Source organism: Athene cunicularia (genome assembly GCF_003259725.1).
Source record: "Athene cunicularia isolate RWA chromosome 1 unlocalized genomic scaffold, athCun1 chr1_part1, whole genome shotgun sequence".
In the NCBI taxonomy this organism is placed as follows: domain Eukaryota; kingdom Metazoa; phylum Chordata; class Aves; order Strigiformes; family Strigidae; genus Athene; species Athene cunicularia.
In genome coordinates this window covers 125,055,302-125,078,802 of record NW_020799091.1, presented here as the reverse complement: position 1 = coordinate 125,078,802, position 23,501 = coordinate 125,055,302, and the positions used below count along the sequence as shown (strand labels likewise).

At 47.4% G+C, this 23,501-nt stretch overlaps 2 protein-coding genes across 2 annotated transcripts in view; one reads left to right on the top strand and one right to left on the bottom strand.

Moving 5' to 3' along the window:
- Nucleotides 1-17,893, top strand: part of HGD (homogentisate 1,2-dioxygenase) — a 23,153-nt gene extending 5,260 nt beyond the window's left edge. Inside the window, exons 3-14 of the mRNA XM_026849229.1 lie at nt 96-184; nt 1,879-1,984; nt 5,936-5,995; nt 6,440-6,531; nt 7,634-7,668; nt 8,841-8,920; nt 9,036-9,135; nt 11,371-11,495; nt 12,092-12,196; nt 13,361-13,487; nt 16,739-16,920; nt 17,532-17,893. Of these exons, the coding sequence (XP_026705030.1) occupies nt 96-184; nt 1,879-1,984; nt 5,936-5,995; nt 6,440-6,531; nt 7,634-7,668; nt 8,841-8,920; nt 9,036-9,135; nt 11,371-11,495; nt 12,092-12,196; nt 13,361-13,487; nt 16,739-16,920; nt 17,532-17,663 (1,233 nt within the window). The 3' untranslated portion in view covers nt 17,664-17,893. The remainder of the gene's footprint in view (nt 1-95; nt 185-1,878; nt 1,985-5,935; nt 5,996-6,439; nt 6,532-7,633; nt 7,669-8,840; nt 8,921-9,035; nt 9,136-11,370; nt 11,496-12,091; nt 12,197-13,360; nt 13,488-16,738; nt 16,921-17,531) is intronic.
- A 3,198-nt stretch (nt 17,894-21,091) lies between these two features.
- The window catches only part of NDUFB4 (NADH:ubiquinone oxidoreductase subunit B4), a 4,279-nt gene continuing 1,869 nt past the window's right edge, over nt 21,092-23,501 (bottom strand). Inside the window, exons 2-4 of the mRNA XM_026847103.1 lie at nt 23,378-23,501; nt 22,939-23,085; nt 21,092-21,250 (exon numbers count right to left, since the gene is read on the bottom strand). Coding sequence (XP_026702904.1) covers nt 21,191-21,250; nt 22,939-23,085; nt 23,378-23,501 — 331 coding nt within the window. The 3' untranslated portion in view covers nt 21,092-21,190. The remainder of the gene's footprint in view (nt 21,251-22,938; nt 23,086-23,377) is intronic.

The window sequence follows — 23,501 nt, the reverse complement described above, 5'->3', positions numbered from 1 at the left end:
TGGGGGGGGGGGTGGTGGTGGGGATGGTGGTGGTCCAGAGTTAAATCCCATGCCACTGATTCTCACTCCTTATTTTTCCTTCTCCTCCCATTCAGAATAACCCACAAGTCTGTCCATATGGCCTGTATGCTGAACAGCTCTCAGGCTCTGCCTTCACCTGTCCCCGGCCCGCAAACAAGCGAAGGTACTGTGACCCCCCAGCAGCAGGTGGGTGATGCAGGGTGCTTGGGGTGAGTGTTGGGGAGCAATGGAGAGGCTGCCTCTGTGCTACCAGTGCTTTCTGCGAGACCAGACAGGTGAAAAGCCTCCATTGTGCACTGGGAGAGGGGCAAGTGCAAACAAACACGGGAGAGGAAGAGGAAAGGCTTCACTGGGGCGAGTAGATTATGAAAACGCTGAGAAAGGGGATATTGGGATGGGAAAGAAAGTGGTTTTCTGAGAAAGGTGAGGAAGCAGAGGGGATGTTTATGGTGGCCAGATGGTCCCAAATAGGTTGTGTGTGCTGTGTGAAACAACCTTGGGGACTCAGCCCAGATACCACTGCAAAAACATCCCTGCTGTGACTGGCGCTAATAAGCACCCGATGGACAGTGTCAAAGCCAAGCCTCTGAGCAGGACTCTCCTCCTAAGGAGTGCTCCTGCATTGCTGGCCAGGGCTGTACCTGGTTTTGGTCTGGCCAGGGGCTCGGACAAGTGTCAGGCACCCAGCATGCTGCTTACTGCCCCATGTTCCCACCAGTGCTGGGAAAAGCTTGTTCCAGCCTTCAGCAAACATCCTGCAGCTGTGTCCCAGTCATCATGCTCCGTCCATAACCAGATTGAAGAAGATGGGTTTCTTATTTTCCTTCTCCCAGGCAGCTTTTCTGTCCCTGCTGCTGTTCATTCAAATGAAAAGCAAATGCATCATCTGAGCTGCCTCACAGAGCTCTGCTCTCCAAGCTAGAGCCAGCTCGCGGTGTGCGTGGGAAAGGGATGAATCATTGTTTGCTGCACAAAGGTGTCCTTGATGGAAATTTTCCAGCTCTCAAGGGAGAGCCCCCTTTTCCCACCCACCCAAACTGCAACCACCTCTGTTAACACATCAAAGACATTGGCAGCCCCGCCTAGCTCAGGCTTTCCTGATGAACTCTGCTCTCCTGCTTGATTAAAGGCCCAGCTTTGGGCATGGCTGCATCTACGCATGGCATGCAGATGCCAGTTAGGGCCACCAGAGTAGCAGGGGCTGCAGCCATGGACACAGCAGGCAGCAAGGAAGGAGAGTGATGGTCTAGGCAGTGGTGGAGGCATGAGGGACCTCCTACAGCAGTAGGAAGTGTCATCCTACATCAAACTCTGGTCTTCACTACATGGGCTTACTCATGTTCCTATGGGCATGGCCCGCCAGGCATAGGTTGCTACTTTCAGTAATCCCTCCAAATCCAGATACTGGCTGTGACCTCCTGTCTCCTGAAAGCTCCTCTAACTTTCAGACACTGTGCTTGTCCCTGTCTTGTCTGAGCCGCTTTGTAGATGTGTTTAAATAGGCTTTTTTTTTTTCCACCTCAGAGATTGCTGTATTTCTGCAATAGATAAAGCTGTATCTTTAGTTTTTTATATACGTATATATATCTGTGTGCGTAAATGTAGACATATAATTATATGTAAACACACATATAGACATTTATCTACTTGTAACAGCGTATTTAGAGCCTAAAATAAAAAGCAATCTCTCTGGAAGTCTCTGGCTGTGAGCTGATGTTTAACATTTAATATGCATTTTGGTCCAGTTGACACCAGTGTAAATGTTATTCATGCCTTTAGGAGCTGAGTCAGCCAGCAGCCACCCCAGAGGGTTTAACCTCTTCCACAGGCTAATCCAGGTCTTTTCCTTCTTTGTAGCTGGCTGTATCGGATCCTGCCTTCAGTCTGCCACAAACCCTTCAAACCTCTCAAGGAGGGGCACTTGACACACAACTGGGATGAAGTTGAGCCTGACCCCAACCAGGTAACCGTGCCAGAAAGAGCCCTGGGTTTTGCCTGGAGGACAGTTGAAATATTAAGCTAACCAGGGATGCAAAGGCACTGAGAAGCAAGAGGTCTGAGGAACTGGAGCTAGGAGTCTGGCCCACACAGAGCCTGGGGCCTGACTGCCACCCATTGTTCCCCACATATGGGTCATCCAAGGAAAGACAGCCCTTGATGTTATGCTTGTTGCTTCCCATCTTGATGGATGCTTGCGCTGCTTCCCAGGAGGGCTGCGGTGTCAGGGTTAGATCTGTGCTCTCTAGCATCTCCCTTGGAGACTCCTGTTGCCCACTTCTCAGACTGCTCTATTTTCCTCTTCAGTGTCCCCCAGGAAAGGATCATCATGCCTGAGGCTGGCAGCATGTCTCTGCCATCCATCCCCTCCTTCCCCGTGCTTTCAGAGATGCTGCTGGCTGCCAGCCCGTTTCTCTGCAGCCCTCGTGGGAAGTCAAGCTTCATTCTGGAGTCACACAGAGACATGGCATTTGTCGTCTTCTGTTACAGCCTTGCCATCATCTTTAATCATAATTTCTTCCCTGCCAGCCCCAGAACATTTGGCTTTGCTAATCTGAGTCTCTCCTCCTGCCGTTCTCCTCTCAACATCATCTCACGGTCATCGGTTCTTACTCCTCCCAGGTTTTGCCCCTTGATGCATCATCATTAGCCAATTTCCAGCCTCCTGGCAGCCTCACCATTTGTCTAAATACTTTCCCAGTTCTGCTGGAATATGTTTTCCAGCCACTGACCAAGGACCAGTGACAGGCTCCTATTTACGTGCCTTTGGTGCTCCTTCCACATGAAGCTCCAGCTTCTGTTACCACCTCATCCATCCCTGATGCCCTTTTGCAGCCCACATCTACCATTACTGTTATGATTACAGTAATTCCAGGATGCCTGGCTCTCAAGCATCTCAAGCCATTTACGTGTAGTATGTCTTTTACCTAAGGGAACAGCAACAAAGCTCCTGCCCAATCCCTTGCCACTTTCACTGGCAATGATCAAACCCAGAGGGTTATTTCCTAGCAGTAAGTGGGAACCATCTTCCTGCTTTCCTTCTCATCCTCTCTGAAGCAGAGCCAGGGACCAGGTTCAGTTTGTTGGACAAGACTGACGCTTACCTGGGATGTTTTGTGTTTCACCCAGCTCCCTTAAGGAGCTTTCCTGATTGTCATCCATCTAAAAGGATGGCAATATGGAGGCACCTTATGCAAAGCCGGTTGAAGTCAATGGGAAAAAATATCCTTTAACGTTGCCCAAAGACAACAGCAGAATTATAAAAGGCACAGGGAACAAAACATAGAAGTAGACAAAGGTGATTAAAAAATACTGGGTGGCAGCCATGCAAGAAATCCTGAAAGAGAAGAAAGCTCTTCAGCCCGGAACAGAGATGATCAAGGGAAGCTATGACTGAGAGTCAGGAAGAAAATGAATAGCAATAACAAATGTCGTGTTTAAAAAAAAAAAAAAAAAAAAAAGGCAAAAAAGCATGAACTGTGGAACTTCTTGCCAGAAGATGTAGGTGTATTCAGAAAGTGATGGGACAAACCTTGGAGAGATAAAACCTATGAAGTAATAGTAAGCACAGAGATGTCGTGTCTCAGGAGGCTCAAGTATCATACAGCAGGGAAACAACACTAAAAGCTTCCCCATTTTATGCACCTGGTGCTCACTGGTGCTGGCTGGTTTGGACTTCTCTTCTGGCTCGGGATGCTCGTTCTTCTCTTCTTGCATTGCTGAAACCCAAATGCAGCAAAGATGTGCCAGACAGATGGTGTGCAGAGCCGGGCAGTGGCTTTGCAGTTTGCAGGTATTTCAGAAGAAAGGGGCCAGACACCATTTTCAGTTGTGATGAATGGACTGGATGACAAACTGATTTCCCACTCTCCTTGTCCCACAGGAATGACAACTCTGAAGGTGTCCACAGGGACCAAAGTGAAAGTCAAGTTATGTGGGAACTGCACTATACTTATTACTTCATCTGTAGACCTACTGTCATCTTCCATATTCCTCAGTGAGAAAATCTGCTTCCCTTTAGACCTTCTTTATACCTGACATTTAAATCTCTTCTTTTGCCTGTTCTCCTTCCCCCTCTCTCCCCCAAGTCTTCAGGGTCTTCTACCTTTGTCCCTCTGTGTGTCCTTTCTGTCAGGAAATTTTCTGAATTTCAGGAATATTTCTCAATTATTTCTGTCAACTGGGTCACAATTCCCAACCCCGAAGGTTAAAACAGTCGTTAGAGGAACGGTTCATCTTGAGATGCCACTGCTGTCCTTCACAGCTACCATGAAGTGAACAGGAGCTGGGGGAGGTCCCACTGCTGGGGGTGGCAGCAGGCTCTGGAACACCTTCTGACCATGTTTTATGTTGACTCTGGTTTGTGTCTGGAAGGCTGTCTTGGAAACCAAAGGAAAACATGCTTTAAAGAAGCCCAAAAGCAAAACCTGAGGTTCAGAACAATCTTACTGGCTCATCTGTGAGGTGTCAATACCTCTCAAGGGTCACACCTGATCTGCTGGTGGGTGTGTTGTTTGGTGTCTCCATCCAGAATACGCAGCTTCTCCAGCAGCCTCTTCCGCTCTGCCCAGCACCCCAGCAGTGTGACTCTGAGCAGGCACCAGCACGGAGCCGCCCAGGTCTTCCAGGGAGGAAAAGGTGCCTCTGCCTGTCAGCGAAAGGGATGGGGGGAGGAGGGGACAAGGGATGGATCCATTTGTGGTGACTCCGGGTGGCTGCGAGGCTGTGGTGGCGGGATGCCTTTGGAACACAAATAGCATCGGAGAGTAGAGCAGAGAGGGCCAAGCTGTGGGGCCAGGCCTGGGTGCAGCTGATTAATTAGCGATGAGCCCCTGCTTCACTCACCTTTACTGGCAGATGCACTCGCTGGGCGCAGTTGCCTGTTTCCTCCCAAGGCTGGCTCTCCAGGAGAGCCTGACAAGTCACCTGGGCAACCACATTTTGATTTGCGTTTGGAAAACTTCCATGAGGCTTGGGGGAAATTCATATCTTTGTATCCCTTTCAAATACAGCTGAAATTTCACATGGTTCAAGATTTTGGGGAGCAGCAGGCAAAGACATAGAGTGCCATAAACTTAGTTTTCTGAAGGCATCAGCCTCAAAACATGTCAAGAACTGCCAGGTCGGGTAGCTAAAAGCAAGAAAATCTTCTCGTGGATGCCCAGAGTCACAGGCACTTTTGTCTGAGGTCAAGTGTATCGATGCAGGGGGGATGTATCTGCAGCTGGCCACATCAACATCCTTCTAATTTTGGGTGTTTGTGTCGGTCTGTACTGACTCTCCTCAGTGAGAGGCTCTCAAATGCAGCACCTCGTCCCCAAGAGCTGCAAATTCCCTTAATATCATATTAGCAGTAATAAATACTTCAGACTCCTCTAACACCTTCTGCCTGAGGATCTTGACAGGTTTTGCAAGAAGTAATTAGTGCTGCTCGCAGCTCCCACTCATGCAGGTAGAGATATTTCTGCTTTGGATGTGGGGAAAATGAGGTGGAGCAAACAGGAGTGTTATGTTTGGGTCATGGAGGGAGTGAATCATCCAGCGCCAAGTGGAGCACAGGGCTGTGAAAATTTGGCTGTGGAAAGCCAGCTCATCTGAATTTCCTTGCTCTCAACAGTGTTGTTAGTAATAGAGGAAGAGACAGCTTTTAAATGGGATTTATGTTGTTGGTTTTTTTTTAACCTTGACACTACACAGGCCTGCCAATTATTTTACAAAATTATGATTAAAAAAATTCCATAAATCAAAAGAAATCTGTAAACCAAATTAAGCAAGGCAAAGAGGAAAGAGGAAGCTACTTCAGCTAGCAGAGGGCAGGGAAGAGGCAGGGTGACGAGGGTCTGCTTCCTTTTGAATAGCCGTTCTTTGTGTTATAACCACTGGCATCACTTTTTTCCTTTTTTTTTCTGCAATCTAGCTGCGATGGAAACCTTTTGAGATCCCAAAAGCCCCTCAGAATAAACTGGACTTTGTGAGCGTAAGTTGGGGGGACCAAGGCATCCTCCACCTCTGCTCCTCCTTGGGGAGTCGCAGGGCACACGGGATGCTCAGCATTAGGCTAAACAGCAGCGGGCTGGACACCTCCGGGCTTGCAGAGCATCCATGGGAGGGGAGAGGATCCCAGATTTTGACTAATGGGCAGTGGACTTGATTGCTTTTCAAGGAACTCTTCAAAAAACAAGCCCAATCCCCAGTCCATGGGCTGGAAAACACTGCTTGCATGGATTCTTAAGAAACCCTTAATATATTAAAGAAAAGCCAACACGTTTGGCAAAAGGCCATACGTGGAAAGGCTGGTAGTGGTACAGGAAGCGGGGAGAGGGGGTGAGGCCCAGCAAGAGGGTGGGGTGAGGGGAGGAAAGGGGGCTGGACCCTGCCCTGCTGCCTGCCGCTCACTCCCAATGGTCTGGGTTTGCCGTAGGGACTGCACACCTTGTGTGGCGCCGGTGAGCCCAGAGGACGCAATGGCATCGCCGTCCATATTTTCGTCTGCAACATCTCCATGATGGACAGGTCAGTAACTGCTACACCAGACTGGCTGCCCGCACACATACATCTGTTGCTGCTGTGCTTGAGTCCTGCTGCTCCCAACATCGCTGTCTCCATGTCCCCGTGTTCCTGTGTGCGTAGGCGAAGGTGTTCACGGTGTCTGTGGCAGGTGTTTGTGAAGCAGGTTGTGCTCCATGGTCAAGCACTGGAGGAGTGGGTGGGCAGCTACCAAGAGAAGAACAGAACTGGACATGGGGATGCAGCAATGTTGGGTCCACTGTTAGAGCCAGGTGCTCTTAACTCAGGGACTGGAGCTACTCCTTGGAGTTCAACACAGCCTCTGATGGGTATTGCTACCACCTGCAGTGGCTCATGGACGAAGTCACAGAATCATCTCGGTTGGAAAAGACCTTGAAGATCATCTATTCCAATCATTAACCTCACACTGACTGTTCTCAGCTCCACTAGATCCCTCAGCACTGGGTCAACCCGACTCTTCAACCCCTCCAGGGATGGGGACTCCCCCCCTGCCCTGGGCAGCCCATTCCAACGCCCAACAACCCCTTCTGCAAAGAAATACTTCCTCAGAGCCAGTCTGACCCTGCCCTGGCACAGCTTAAGGCCATTCCCTCTTGGCCTGTCGCTTGTTCCTTGGTTCCTCATCCCCCCTCTCTGCACCCTCCTTTCAGGGAGCTGTAGAGGGCCATGAGGTCTCCCCTCAGCCTCCTCTTCTCCAGACTAAACCCCCCCAGTTCCCTCAGCTGCTCCTCATCAGACCTATGCTCCAGGCTCTTCACCAGCTCTGTTGCCCTTCTTTGCACACACTCAAGTAATTCAGTCCCAATCCCCAGTTTACAACACCTGATGCACCCATGGCCACAAAGGCGAGGACCTGGCAGATGTCAGAGGACATCCTTCTTCCAGGACAGGCACATTATACCACCCTGTCTCCTCTGCACTGGCCATTATATTGCATTCACTGACCTTCAAATATCATTTGTGGTGCCAAAAGGGAGTCTCCTGCCATGTCAGTCTCCCAGTTCAGAAATCTTCAGCTGTGGCCACGGTGTGTGCAAGTGCTTGGGGCCTACAGCACCTTGACATTGCTGTTCTCCTTTTTCTTTAGATGCCTTTATAATTCGGATGGCGACTTTCTGATTGGTGAGTGGATGCTTTGGCTTTTCCTTTCCCCCATGAGGGTCTACCTGAGTTGCCACCTGCCTGTCTCTTTGTTCTTCCAGAGCCTTGGGCCCTATGGCCAGTATTTAGAGGAGAGGGTTGGTTTGACCCTCATGCCACACAGACTTAGTAGTTTGGCACCAGCTGGGCTGTTGGGTGGGTTGCACCACACCTAGGCAGCTGAGAGAGTGCACATCTGTACCAGACCTCAACTTGTTTTTTGAGCAGTGACCCAGCTTCCTTGGCATGGTGCTCAGGGATCATTTCCCAGTGCTCCCCAGACTGGTATTAAGGCACACCACAGGCAGAGGTTTTCTGAAAAACAAATCTCATGATTTCTGAACAGCTTACAGCTAGATACCTTCATTGCTTCAGTCCAAGAGTATTTGGCATGGCAGCTTAGCTGCTGCACTCCGCCAGCCTCAGGCAACCAGACTGCCACAATGAGTGTTGAGGTTGGCACATAAAGTGCATACATGCCGAAAAATATTCTGAGTGGTATCTGAATGTTTGAAGTCTGATGTTTGCTTATGTTTCTTGACTGAGGGACAGAAATGCCTTCGGGTCACCAACAGAAACATCTCTCCCATCAAATAGCTGTTAAATTGTTCTCACTCACCTCCCTCTCTATTGTGAAGTAAAAGTGCCAGGGCAGGTTTTGTAAATCCGTTAGCTTTCCAAGTCGAAATGTGAGCTCACCTGCGCCAGGATGGTCACGGAAAATTAGTGGATATTAGCTTCTACCCTGAGGAAGCAGGAAGAATTAGTTATTCCCAGACATCTCACACTGCCACCGTCATGACAAGGATGGGTACGTGCACCGTTTTACGTGAAGATCATGAGACAGACAGGGATGGCGCCAAATATATCGTCCCATTTATTTAGACTGTGAAACAAACCCTACATCAAGTGACCATGAGGTGATGGATGTCCTAACCTCTTGCAGGTACTTGCTGTGACATGGGGGTCTGGAAGCTCTGCCTCCAGTGCGGGCATCTCTGCTGCAAGGCTCTGCATAGGAGAGGCAGCCCAGTCCTGCTGTGAAGCAGGGTCAGAAAGGGCCCATCGTTCTTCCTTGGGTTTGCTGGGGAAAAGAGAGAAGGTGGCCATCACCACGTTGCTTTAGCTCCTCTGCCTGCATTTTGTTTCCACAGTGCCCCAGCAAGGGAAGCTGCTCATCACAACTGAGTTTGGGAAGATGCTAGTGGAGCCCAACGAAATCTGTGTCATCCAGGTAAAGGCTGAGTGTGCCTTACCTCTGGCTCAGAGCCTGACACTGGAGCAAGCCAGCTCCTGTGTTTTGCCAGAAGAGTCCTGAGAGGATCCTAGTATCTTCCTTTATTTTCCAGCAAGGAATGCGTTTCAGTGTGGAGGTGTTTGGAGAGACCAGAGGCTACATCCTAGAGGTGTACGGGGCACACTTCGAGCTGCCTGACCTGGGACCCATCGGTAACAATATCCTGTCAGACCTACAGTGAATTTCATAGGGACAGGCATAAATTGCAAACCCCAGTCCATCCTTTTTATATCTGATGTAATGCATCCTCCCATGGACATGCTCCTTCACAAAGATGCTTTCCATCCCAGAACTGTTATTCCCTCACATCCCCCCCAAAAAACGTGATGGCCCAGTCATCCCAAGATTCCCCTGGCACTGAAGGGACCGTTTCTCCACCACCCCTTTTTCACTTTCTCTCTTCCCTTCTGGTCTGGGAGTCCCCATCTGCTGGCTCTGAACCTGTTCCTACCAAAAGAAACTCAAAAGGCCAATATCCCTGATGCCTCTTACTTACAGATAGGGCATAAACTGGAGTGATAGGATAGAATTTACCTGGTAAAAGGAAAGAAGGCAGATTTCAGAGGCAACAGATATTCTTGAAGCCCCATTATAGATTTAATCAAGCAGGTTTCCTCACCCCCCCCCACCCTGATAACAGAGGCACTTCAGAGCCTTAGAGCCTAGAGTGCCTTAGTGTCAGAAGCTGTTCCACTTGGAGAATTAGATGTCTATCAATAAAATGAGCAGCACAGAACTCATTCTCCTTGGAGAATTAGACACCAATAAAATGAGCAGCACAGGACTCAGATCAGCAACACATTCGTGTCTCCGCGTTGTGCTGCCAGGGCAGATCTTCTTTCACTGAGCACAGGTCTAGCTCTCATAAATCACAGATCCTCTCTGGCAGCTGCCTCCTGGTCTGTGCAGTGTCACAGATTGTGAAGGCACAGTCTCTTGCTGCTATGACAAAGATATTGTGAGGGTGCACAGTGTCTGAAGCCCTACCGTCCCTGTGATTTCCCAGCCAGCTTTCTGGAGGTGGTCAGCTAAGATTATTTCACCTTCCTTATCCCTGGAGGACCTTCCCTCCAAACTTTTTGCCAATAGTTCTCTACTTTCAGACCTGTGTTTTGGGGTTGGTTGTTTTTCATTCTAGGTTGGGTTGTGTTTTTTCCCCCCACTAGATTGGACTTGTTTTATACCTTTCAGTGAGATCTAAAAGACTGGCCATGCTTGAACAAACTGGGTATTATCAATCACTAACAAGCTTGGTGTGTCCCACCTGAATTGCCATAGCAAAACTGAAGCCAGTCATTCTTGCAATGGGCAACCTACCCAATTTGCAGCTGTTTAATAGGACCCCAGTCGAGTATCTCTCCTGTATGATGTGCTGGGCATATCTCTTTCCACATCGAGCCTGTGCTGATCTTTCAGCGGCCTTCCTTTCAGCCAACTTTGGTTACCTGCCTTCACCCACTTCTTTTACCCTGTGCCTGCTCCACTTTATTGATGTTGTTTTTCAGACACTGTTGGACTGGGGTGGTCTTTTGAGTCTCCAAAAGGCAGGGATCTAGTATAACATTTACTTTCTGGAGCAAAAGAAAATGAGTGCACATGTCTGTAAACCTTTTCAGGAGGTGGTAATTATAAGAGCAACTCTTCTCACCACCTACCTGCTTTCTCCTCAGAGACCAAGATCCTTTGTATTTCAGTCTTACTTTATTCTAGCTTCACTTTTCACTTGAAAAAAATGACAGCTGGAGAAAAGCACTGACTGATAAACCTTAGCAGCAGGTAGTAATGTCTGCATTTTTATCCAAGAAATTCAAAACCACTTGGTAACAATACTAATGAGAAGAATTCTTCAGCACCCGTATGGTGCTTTACACTTTGAAAATGCACTCCTTATGCTAACCAACCCCTCAGTATGCCCAGAGTCTCTAGGTATCTCTAGCTGCTATTTTATTACTCTTTTTGCAAGCATTCGGAAATGTATTTGGTCCCCTCACAACATGCCTCATCTTCTGCATGGCTAAGTGTCCAACCAGCAGGATGTCCAGGAACAGAGAACAATTCACCTTCCGTTTTTTACTTAATTACTAGTTCTTACATGCCTTTAATTGAGGGTGATGTACTAATCTTGTTCAGAAGGCAATTAGGGGAGACCTGTCTTAGTCACATAAGGGGAGCATGGACTTAAAACACTAGGTTGTATTACAATTGCCTACTCATAGGAGCACAAGAAGTACATGACTATTTTTGGTTTCATGGTGGGCCAGGAAGCAGTAAGGTCATTCAAAATGCAGGACAGCACCCACAAAGCCAGGAAATTGCACCAGCTTCTCATTTTGCTAGCAGGTTGCCTGAAGACCTCTGGCATCAATCTTTCTTTCTTTCTTTTGCAGGAGCCAATGGCCTGGCCAACCCGCGTGACTTCTTGGTGCCTGTCGCATGGTATGAAGACCGCCAAGTGCCAGGGGGCTACACGGTGATCAGCAAGTACCAGGGCAAGCTGTTTGCAGCCCAGCAGGTGAGGATGCCCTGAGAGAACAGGTAACACTGAAGCACAGCAACTGTCAGTGCATGGCTTGGCATATGCAACTCAGTAGCGTGCATGTAGTCTCAGGAGGTCCTGCTGGGTTAAGTGTAGCAGGACTAAGGCCTTGCCTTTCTGGGTCATTCCTCTTCCCTTCTGAAGCTCCTCAGTCTGGAACAAAGTGTTTGTGAAGACTTGGTTGCCTAAAGACACAGCGATGATCTTTGCCTCACTGTTTCCATATGTCTATAGTGACAGAGTAGAAAAGAGAAGCTGAAGCTGCTGTGAAAAGCCAGGGGTTTCTTACCAGAGAGCCAATGTTGCAGCTTGTTCAAGCATGGTCTGGACATCTGTAAGCCCTTAGAGACCAAACCCCAGGGGGAGGGCTGAGGCTCACCAAATAGAAATGCCAAGGAACACCACATCCCTGCAGTGTTGGGCTGTGCCTAAAGGGCTTCGTGCTCCAGGCTGCCAGCGTACCTCTCACAAGCACTAAACCCATTTTTAATTTGGGAAAGAGCAGTGCCCTGCATATGTGCAGCAGGTTGGAAGACTGTGTATGGTAACCCTCTGTCTCTTTACTTTGGTAGGATTTCTCCCCCTTCAATGTTGTAGCCTGGCATGGGAACTACACGCCATACAAATACCATCTGGAAAAATTCATGGTCATTAATTCTGTTGCTTTTGACCATGCGGTAAGTTCCGGAGCTGGGCAAGGTAGAACAATGCTTTGTGGATACCATCCCATCCCTCCCCACCCCGAGTTCCAAGGGCTCACCTGTTAAAAAATAGGTTGTGTTCTAAGAAACAATATAAAATCACTTGTGCTGCTTTTTCTGGGACCAAACCAAGCTCTTGTAGAGAAAGATAACCTCCTTTGTGGTACAAAGACATAACTGGAGGCTGATCAGCTTCCTAAACAGCTTGATGCAGCTTAGCATAGAATTTCTGTGCCCTGGAGGAAGGCTGAATACTGAAGCCAACACACACCGTGCCACACAGCAAAGACTTTTGCTTGAAATTCTTGCCTTGATTTATTTCTTGCAATTGCACAGACTCTTTCCCCTGGTTCCTCTGAGCCCAGCACTGACATTTATTAGAAGAGTTGGCAGCTTTCATTGCAATAATTTCTAGATTTCATGGAAAATAACTAAAGCCAAAACTAATATGAGCAGCTCTTCTAAAAAGGAAACCAGCCCATTGGGAGAGGTTCCTGCAGCGATGCCATCTCTTGGCGCTGCTTCTGCAAGTGGGTGTGCAAGGAGACTGGAACATTTCTAGTGAGACAACCAACAGAAAGTATTGTTTAAACTCCAGAAAAACCTGTCAGGAGAAGGATGGCTTTGGGATCAAAGCCCAGAAAATATCACTTTACTGGACTGGAGACTTCAAAAATCCTTGAAGCAAGCCACAATTGCTCTGCCATTTGTTCTTCCTGTTTGTAAACTAACAGGGCTGTGAGGCTAAATGCCCCAGCAGGATGTTTCTGTCCTCTGCAACCAGCTAAGGAAGAGGTACAGTTTTGCGGCAGGAAGAGTGCTGGAGTTTGCCCCTGGAATTACAGTATCCGGTCTTGTGGGGCTGTCCCTTCCCTGCACCTGCGCCAAGGGCATTGTGGCCAGGGCAAGGAAGGCTCTCCAAAGCCACCCAAAGGAAGAAACATCCAGTCCCATCTCTTGTCCCCCAAGTTCAGCATGGGATAGAGATACACAGTGCTGTTACACAGGGTCACAAATCTCAGGTGGTACATGTGTTTAGGCAAAGGAGAGGCTGTATCAGTCAGGTTTACCAGCTGGATGACCTCAGCAGACAGCTCTGAGCCCTGCTCTGTTTCATGCTTTTTGCTTTACTTTTTTCAGGATCCTTCTATCTTCACTGTCCTGACAGCCAAGTCGACCCGTCCTGGCGTGGCAGTTGCTGACTTTGTCATATTCCCCCCACGATGGGGGGTAGCTAACAACACCTTCCGGCCACCATACTACCACCGTACGTCGGCTCTTTGTTGGTTGTGCTTGAGTACAGGACTGCAGAAAAAAAAAAAAAAAAAAGCACCTCCATTTATTTCAGAGCATGCACAGGGAAGCAGCAGTCTGATTTGTTGTACTTGGCAGAGTTAGAGTCAGCTTCTTGGAGTCAGTCAGTCCTCCTTGGAAAACGAACAAAACCAAAGATGTTCCTATTTAGAGCATCTCAGGAAAACTCAAAGGTGATGGTCTGGTTGTGTCTGCATAGATAGATGTGTCTGTACTCAAGGGGCTCCCACTGAGACCAGATGCATATTGAACTTGGCATTGCACAAATGCACCAGAAATTGACCTGTCATCAAGCCCTGAATTGCTTAATATCTCATTAGAGTACACAGATAGAGAACAAGAGAAAGGAAAATACGGTATCACAGGCGATGAGAAGCACAGAAGGATGTAGAGCTGCCCAAGGCCATCGTAGGGTGAGATCAGAGTCACAGTAAAGGAGTGAATTTGCTCTCCTGAGCCCTTCTTCATCATCTGCACAGTGATGGAGATACCTCTGGCATTTAAGACGACAGAGATCAGGAACTTAGCTCCTTCTCAGGCAGAGAGTTGGTTGATGTTTTGGGGATTTGATTGCCATCCCTAGAGCCAGTTTCTCTTCAGCAGTTTTTTGGTTTCTTCTTGGCAGAGCATGGCCACAACTTGCATTTAATGGATGCTAGAAATCCAGTTCCCCACGTGGGATTGCCCTTCCAGGGTGGGGATGAGGCAACCTGCTCTGTGAGACCGAGGGGGAAAGCTTGCTCATCCTTGCACCCCTTCTGTCAACAGCTAAAAGGCCCCACCTCAGAAGCTGAGGCCACTCTGAAGTGCTGAGAGGCTTTCTGCACACTTACTAACCACAGTTTAATAGCTAGTTCCTCCTGTTACTTAGACATATTTCCAAGCGTCTTGGGGGCTGGCAGAATTAGTGGTGCTTTCAAGCACAGTAGGCAGCTGTGCTGCCATCTGAGTAAATCCCACAGGCAAAGTCCTGCCCTGTCACTCTGCTTTCATTCGCAGTAATGAGTGTGACATGGAAACATGTCATCTGACTAGCTGGGGTAGTGCCAAGTCACCTTATTAGACCCTAAGAGGTGAGACACACTGCTGGTTAACCACGATTAAGTTGCTGCTCATCAGCAGAGCTGTGCTGCCTTTCCACAGATGCGTTGTGAACTGTACAAATATGAAATTGTTCAACCTTGCTTCGTCTGTGGTAAAAGACAGCTGAAGTAATCCTCATTCTCTTGTCCATGTTGTGATCTAAGAGTCCCCATGCAGACAACTACCGCAGCTACTCACTTGGCCCCAGTACCTCAGCCATAGGTTTGAGCACTAAGTTAGTGATGAGCGGGTCAATTGTCTACTCTAGCCCAGCCATGGAGGGGCAGAACTTGAGTGGGCAAGGCAGACATTGCAACAGTCAGTTATCAAGACACTGAACCCTCTGAAATCAGCGCTGTGATGAGAATCTTGTACCATTAAGAGAGGCGTAACAGAACAGAGCAACTCCAGGGTAGGAATAGCATAAGTTCAGTGCAGCTGAACTCTCCTCTCTCCAAATATTTTACAAGAGGCCTAGTTTGTTTGCCAGCAATCCCCTGTTGCCTCCTATTCTCAGGTGCAGTGGAAAGCCTGCATTCAGAGAATTTTAGTCTACTCGGAGTCATGGTTTTCATCCTGCATTAGCTTTGCCCCAAGTATAAATATAGCAAAGGTGGTCCAAAAATATTTCCTCTAGACACCGCAACAATTTCACATACAAAAGTGGCTGCGCAGCTCATAAATACTGACTTCTCTTGGTCACCTTTCTACATCCTTGGAAGCTGTGAATTACTCCCAGAGTCTTTGGACCACAGGTCGAAAAATGTCTGATGCAGGTTTTATACCATGGGCATATGTCGTCTGTGTCTGAGAAGGAACTTGTGTGATTCTCATTACAGTGGGACCTAATAGCTAATGGCCACTAAGGGATTTTAACTTCACAACACCCTGCTTGTAGAAAACAACACTGTTTTACCAATAGGGAATGGAGACATTTGAAGGTTGTTGGGGGGTCACGTAGGAAATCTGCAAACAAATAAGTAACTGGGCTCAGCTCATCTCTTAAGTCCCAGCCTGGTTTCCTACTCACCTGCCCATTCTTCCTAAGTGATTTTGTCAGTCCTGTTGCAGACACGTTAGCCATCCAGCTCTTAGGGTCTGCACAGCAGTCTGAATGTGCTAAGTGCAGTACATGGGGAGGTTCAATGAAAAGTCTGCAACAATCCAGTCTTACATGAGACACTGACAACGAGCAATGAAAATTAATGAATGTTTGCATACATATGTAGGCCAACCCTGCTTTGAGGGAAATTAGTTTTGCTGTTAAACATTTCAGACCCTGGATTGTACTTGATGAAGACTAAACTAGTGGTTAAAAAGGGCTACATATAACATAGCTATAGCAGCATGTCCTGGTTTTGCAAAAACTGACCACTAAGCAGAAAGTTGCCATATGGTTTAGTCACATTAGGTCTACCAAAGCTGAAAGCTTGGGACAGCGGTTGTTAGAAGTACTTCCCTTACAGGGAGCATAACTCGGTTAGTACTGAATGATTGGATACAGCTATCCTTACCTGTTACTGGTATATTACTCCATTGGTTTCAGAGGGTCGATGTAAAGCATCCTTCTTCAGAGAAAGACAGAATTTGGCTCCTTGAGAAATTGGTATGTAATGCATGAATCAAAACCATAAGGTACTGAAGCACCTGGCTGGACTGGAGTTGGTGGAAGAACATTGAAAAAAAATATTTCATGCTTGTAACGTGGGCCAGCAGAGAGGCTCTCGCCTTCTGTGCCTGTAACAGGGATGATTATACAGAACTTCCTTTTCAGCACTTTAAGATCTCTAATCCAAGTTTGTAAATACCAGGTTACACCATACAGTCTATGCAGGTGTAGTACTTACACAGCTCGAGGCGGTGGGAAAAGCACAGGTCTACCCACATCAAAGCACCTTCATTGGGGAGCTGTTTCTGTATCCAGATAACTAAGAGTGGAATGAAACCTGTACAGCTTTACAAGCATCGCTTGTAGGATCCTTGAAGCCTTCTCATGCTTAGGAACCTCCACTCCACCCACTGCCTGGCCCATCTTAGCTCCCGTGTTTCAAGGAACTGAGAGCCCAGCTGCAATGCCTCCTAATCACATTGCATTGCAACTTCTTCTCTATGCCTCCGCAGGGAACTGCATGAGTGAGTTCATGGGACTCATCAAAGGCCACTACGAAGCAAAGGAGGAAGGTTTCCAGCCTGGAGGGGCCAGCTTGCACAGCATGATGACTCCTCATGGGCCGGATGCTGACTGTTTTGAGAAGGCGAGCAAAGCCAAGCTGGAGCCCGAGAGGATTGCAGAAGGGACCATGGTAAGGAGCCAAGGGAACCAGTAAGATTTTGAACACAGCATGGCATAGTGTTGCTGTGCCACTCTCCAGGTACAGCCTAGCTTCTTGCTGGTAAGTTGGAAAGGTACTTGGACCAAACTGCTGCAGCATTCACCTCCCTCACTGATCAGCACAGTTCAATTCCCAGGAGCTTCCCCAGAGATGAGTGATGCCAGGCAGCTTTGATCACCTGCCCACATAAATTGTTGCCTGAGCTGGAAGCGGGGAATTTTCATACTAATTTAATTTTTGTCTTAGCCTATGGACAAAGAAGCAAAACCCCTGACTGTCCTCCTCTTCCTGCCTCCTAAAATCTAATGATCATCATCAACAGACCTTGAATTAGAGCTTTTGGAACACCCTGGCTTTCCTGAGCATACAGGGAGTCCAAAGTCACTCCTCAGACCTGGTTAATACGGGCATTGCAATGCCAGCTCTGAAGAGCTTTCTCCCCCTGGGTTGATCAGGCTGGTGGCAGGACTTGGCAGTGCTGGACCATGCAGGCAACTCCTGTTAGTGGTAGAGCAGAGCCACCTTGCCTGGATTTAAACTCTCGCTCTCTTGCCCTAACCTACCTTCCCTCTTCCCAACAGGCCTTCATGTTCGAATCATCCCTCAGTCTCGCTGTCACCAAATGGGGCCTCCAGACCTCCAACCACCTAGATAAAAACTACTACAAGTGCTGGGAACCTCTGAAAAGCCATTTCAACCCTAACTGCAAGTAAAGAGAAGAATTTGTTCCTTGCAGTACATTTGTGAAGGCAGAGAAATCCAGCAGAGCTACATGTGATGGCACAGTTGACTCGGGCAACACAGAGTGCTCCAGTACAGAATGGCATTTCCAGCAACCACCGAGCCATGAAAATGATCATTCCTATGTAACCTTGGAAATGCACTAAAAACCCCACCATTATTCTTAACTTTCAAGTATCCAATTAAAGCTTTCCTGGTGACATGCTGAAAAGTATTTGCACGGCTCTCACCAGATGTAGTTGGTGTGAATGCTGTACCTTGTGTGGACATGAGATGACAGCCAGCGCCACTCACAGGGCCTCCTTAAAATACAACCCAGTGTGTCCTTCACGGGGAGAAGCTAGGGTACAACAAAGCATTTTATGCTGCCTGTAGGGGAAGAGCTTTGCAACAGAGCTGGAGGCTCTACCAGACATAAGCCTCCTATTAGAGCAGGCCACTTTAACCTGCTGGTTTGGGGAGGGTTGCCAAGGAAAGACTTGTCAGAAAAGTAGACTGCCAATTAGAAAAGGTTGGAGAATCCAAAGCACTTCATTGCTAAATGAAGGAAAGCTCCCTTTCCAACCCCATGCTCTGGCCATCCTTCAACATCAACTTGTTTGTCAGCACTTGACAAATTGTCTCCCTAGTTAAGTGCCAATGTGCAGCACAGCGAATGTAAAAGGGCTTGTCTGGCCAGTGCAGGCATTCGCTCCCAGGAAGGTACATGGAAGAAAACACAAGTGCAGGTGACATCGTGGAGGACCTCAAAATTCACTGGAGTATGGAAGTTGGTGAGTTCCACAGGGCAGAAGCAAAAAGGGAAGCCCCAAGTAGGGTGGGAACCAGGAGCACAGCCCAGGCACCCCAAATCTCAGGCCTGCACTTTAGCACGTACCCACATGAAGCAGTTACTAACCTTGGTGCCATCAGGATCTGTTTCCTACTTCCCAAGAGAAATAATCTTCAATTTTCCAAAAGAGAAGGTGATGTAGAGCTGCAACACCTAATTTCAGTCAGTTACATCCATTCTCGGTTTTGGATCTGTACCAGATCCTTAGGGGAAAAAAAGCATCAGCTTTAAGCAAGTATTACATTATAAAATCTACCAGGGTATATTTTACTCTAAAATAGTCAGCTCAGAAAAGGACATTCAGGAGAATCAATTTGCCAGAGAAGCTGATTTAATCAGACTGATCCAGAGATAAATGAGGTCTAAATGTTTCACAGGCAAAGGAGAAAAGCTTGTTTTCTGTTTGGGACCTCAATTATCATCCAGTGACCTAAGGTTTGAGTTTCTCTTGCTATAGATTCATCACTGAAGTAGACATGGATGGTAACGTATCAGTCAAGGGTATAATTCCACAAGGCACATTCACTCTCCTGTCTTCACCCTAAACTTCTGAAGGGAAACTCCCCTTTCCCTTCCTCTGTGCACCCAGCACCACTGCCTCAAACCACCTACCCCACCTCCAGTAGCACAGCACGTTTGCTCCTTGCAAGAAAACAGCTTGGAGAGCTCGGCAAACAATGAGAGAGAAAAGTAGGGCAGCCTCTCCCAAAGCACCACACTCAAATCTGCAGGGACATAGCATCAGACACTCTCATCTGCAAAGGAAAGGGCCGTGGCAGGTGCTGTGAGCATCAATCCGAGGCTGGCCTAGAAGACTACAGGCATGGCGCTCATCTATACCCAACCCCAAACCATTTGCTCAGCTGGCCTGAAACAAATACAGCTGCAAGGGAGAATTTACACATGTGGCAACTCAAGTTCCAATTAGCCAAGGAAATAGGTCCTGGGAGATCAAATTAGTTTGTGGCAGCAGGAAGATAGTTAATTTACCATGCTCAGACAAGCAATTATTTCTTTCCCTAAATACCACTTTCTCCATGCATTGATGCCTCTCTGCGCTGACCCACAGCCCTATCTTGTAATATGACTCATGACAGTCTTTTAGAAGCTGTTCTGCAAAGAATAATCTGGGTTTGCTTTAGTTAAACTAGCAGAAGAACAAGCTGCATACGCAGCTGCAAGAGTGCTGCTGGGAGCACACATGGGATTGCATAATCAGGCCACAGACTTGCACAGCTGATGGCACTCATGCTGTGTGTAAGTCCCCCATGGCCTGAATGTTTCATGACCCAGGCAGGAAAAGGAAATACTGCAACAGGAAAAATTTTTTAAAAATAAAACAAAATTGGGAAACACATTTTTACTGTGAGGGTGACCGAGCACTAGCACAGGCTGCCCAGGGAGGCTGTGGAGTCTCCATCCAAAAGCCACCTGGATGTAGACCTGGACAACCTGTTCCAGGTGGCTCTGCCCGAGCAGGGGGTAGACCAGGTGACCTCAGGGTCCCTTCCAACCTCAGCCACTCTGTGAGGATGTGAAAAAGCTCAACTCACTCTGTTGTAGAGGGACTGCAAATGGCCGATGTTTACAACCTGATCATGCAGGAGAGGGACTTGGTAGAGCTGCTTTTGCTGACTTCCCCATAGGCTGATGTCCCAGCAGGCAGAGGGAAGTTTTCAGCTTTTCCACCAGATCAAGCTTTTGGCATCGAGATCAGCATTTGGGAAAAAACTGCTCCCATACACTGTCTGAAGAATGAGGGCTGTTATTGGGATCATGATGGCACCTACAGGCCATGTGAAAATTCCAAGTCTGAATCAGAAATCTTTTCCTTGCACTCACATTTGGGTACTTTGACAGTAACACCTCCAGAACCCCCTATACCAGTTGACCTGGGCAGAAAAGACTTGTGTTCTTCTAAGAATAAACAGAGAAAGCATCTTTGCAGGCTTTTTTTTTTTTTAAATCATAGCCCATTTGCAGGAGTGAAAGGGAATTCTCCTATACTGTAATAGAATCAGCATCAAAAATAAAAATCCTCATCTTTTTACTTCTTGTCTCCCACAGGAATCACAGAATTGGTCAAAATGCTACTCACATATAGCATGACAATGTTCAGCTCACTATTTCCAAGGCTGGCACAGTAATTTTACCCAGAAGTTTATTGCAATGAACAAATACACATTTTAGGCTTATATTATAGAAAAGAAAAATTAACTCAGCTTATTGAGAGAAGGCAGGCAGGCTCCTGAAGTTATTCAGAGTGTATCACAGAACTTGCCTATGATCTGATTAGGGCAAACTACATAGTCAAACTGACACCAAGAAGAAATGCTTGTAGACAAGCAGCAGTTCTGTACAAAACTCCTTTGGGCTTCCTTAACATTTTAGCCTGCTACTAATTTTGAACTTCAGCAGTAACTTTCACAGTTTAAAAGAAGACTCTGTATGGAGACCAGAAGAGTACACTGGTTGAGTTCAGGGCACCACCTCTGTATCTATCTGTGTTAAGACATAAAGACCCTGAGTTTTTGCACTTTCCATAATTGCTACAGATGCAAGACAACCAATGAGCAATTAAGATTTATTCTTATGAAGGAGAAACATCATCACACAATTTATCTTGTTTTATTGATATGCCATAAACAGCACTGCAATTCCAGGAACTTACAACATACTCCATGGTCGCTTGTATTTACCCTCTTGGATAAGCTTCTCTTTACGATCCTGCAGAAGAGAGAGAACATTCATCATTATCCTAACAGAGAAGCTGTTTCACTGAACCTAGGATAAAAGAAAAGCAGCTCTAATATTTCAACATGGACTACAGGAAGATAGCAGCACATATGATCTTAAGGGTCTTTTTCAACATAAACAATTCTGTAGGCACAAAACTCTGGTAACAGCTGTTGTGGTTAAAAAGTAAAAAAGAACAAGGCATTTAGCTTCACCTACCAGCTAAGGAAGATGTGCTCAGATTGACCTCTCTGTCTATCTAACCACCCTCACAGGCCAGCAGAGACCAATTCCTGTGATGTATTTTTCACCAAACTAGTTGCATCGCTTAATTTATACATGTAGTTTCTACCTCCTCCTTCTGGTTGAAAATAATCCAGTTTGGAGATCTAATTATGGAGAAACTTAGTGACTTGCCTATATGTGCCTGTGTTCACTTTCAGCCTTTTTGTGTCTCACTGCAGTCATGTACCTTTCTGACAGGTATTGTTACACTACATGGACACTGCAGATACTGCCCAGATTCCTTCTGCTGGATAAAACCAAGAGACTTGCTTAAGGTTTAGCAATTTATCTCTTGTTTTCCCAGAAACACAACAAACACTCCTCAGAGAAAAGAGTATAATAGGTACAGTGCTTTATATACTACTAGATAACCAAGAAAAATCCCCAAACATCAGTAAAGGAGCTGGAATAAAAGAAAACAGACTGTTCTGGAGACTACATTAAAGACTTCAGCTTAAATATTCTCAGGCACAGGTTTATTTTCAAGCACTCGATGCTAAGTCACACTAGGTGGCTAAACCCAGGTGTACCTTCACGAACAAAACAAAACCAGCATGACAAAATACTGCAGAGATGCTGAAGTCTCAAAAACATTTATATTAACATGCTCTGCATGTTTCCCAGAACCTGTATTTTTGGTTCATCCTAGCAAACAACATCCTCTACAAATATTCTATTCATTTTAGCTGATGCTCGTGCTTCTCTGTTTTATGCCTTGATCTAAAAATGCTATTATTGTGCAAAACAGGGAAAGGTTTTACAATAGCCACAAATTCACTAGTAAAAACAGCCATTGTCTGCGAGTCACCTAGCATCTTCTTATTTATGTACATAACCGAGTTTTTTTCAGAATGATCTACCATTGCTCAGATGCTGATGCCTGCAATTCAGGAATTTGGACAGAAGCAAGATAAACCTTCCAACATCTTAAACATCCAGCTGAGACCAGACGCTGCAATCAGCATAAGTACTCCTCACCATCTGCTTCACGAGATTAGAGAAATGGTCAAGCACATCACAGAGACATTTCTAGGCCTGTCACCCATTAAGCTCCCTATTTATTTTAGAAAGTGCAGTTACTGCATGTCAGCAGCTGAAAATAGTCTCTTACGATTAGTTTACACTGTCAGTGCCACCAAGAGCTTTATTACATACAGCAAAATATCCCGCTCAGGGAAACTGTGACTGGCCATACCCAAGGGTACAATACAGGGCTCTCAGAACAACAGGATCTGGCAACCAGTTATGAGGCTTTGAGATCGCAGGCTCAGCATCACCCTTCCTTCCCTCATTACTTTAATGGTGCAAGAGAATCTCATCAATTAAGTCTCCAGGCAGATCAACATTTTACAGCTCGGTGTTTACCTGACGTTCAGTGCCATCAACTGACTTACCCTGTCAGCTTTGAAGACAGCAATCCAGAAGAGGATAGGGCCTATCGCATAAAGAGCTCCTAGAAAGGACGTCTTAGGTGTCGGGCGGGAAGTAGGGTAGACGTTCTGCGTCCTAGCATAGACCCAGCGGATCAAGGCAGGATCTTCCTGGGTTGGAAAGAAAACCGCAGTGAGGCCCCAGAGGCCTTGCAACGGCCGCTCAACTCAGCGCGGCCCGTCTGTCCCCGCCGCTGGGCTGGGGCCTACAAAGGCCCCGGGAGCCTCCCGGCCCAGCCAGTGAGGGCGTCAAGGTCACGGGGAGGGCAGGGCAGGGCAGGACAAGGCAGGGCAGCGCCCCGCCCGCATGGCTCCAGGCCTGCCTGGGCCCTGCTCCGGGACGCCGGGTGAGGCGGACAAAGCCCTCGCCCCCATCCCGGGCGCCCCCTCCCTCCCCACTCACGATGATGGTCGGCCGGTTGGGGTGGTTGAGCTGCAGCTGGTACTGCCGCTTGAGGCGGGCGCGGATAGCCAAGCGTTCGGCCTCGGCACGCCGCTTCTCCGGCGACAGGTCGTAGGTGTTGGGG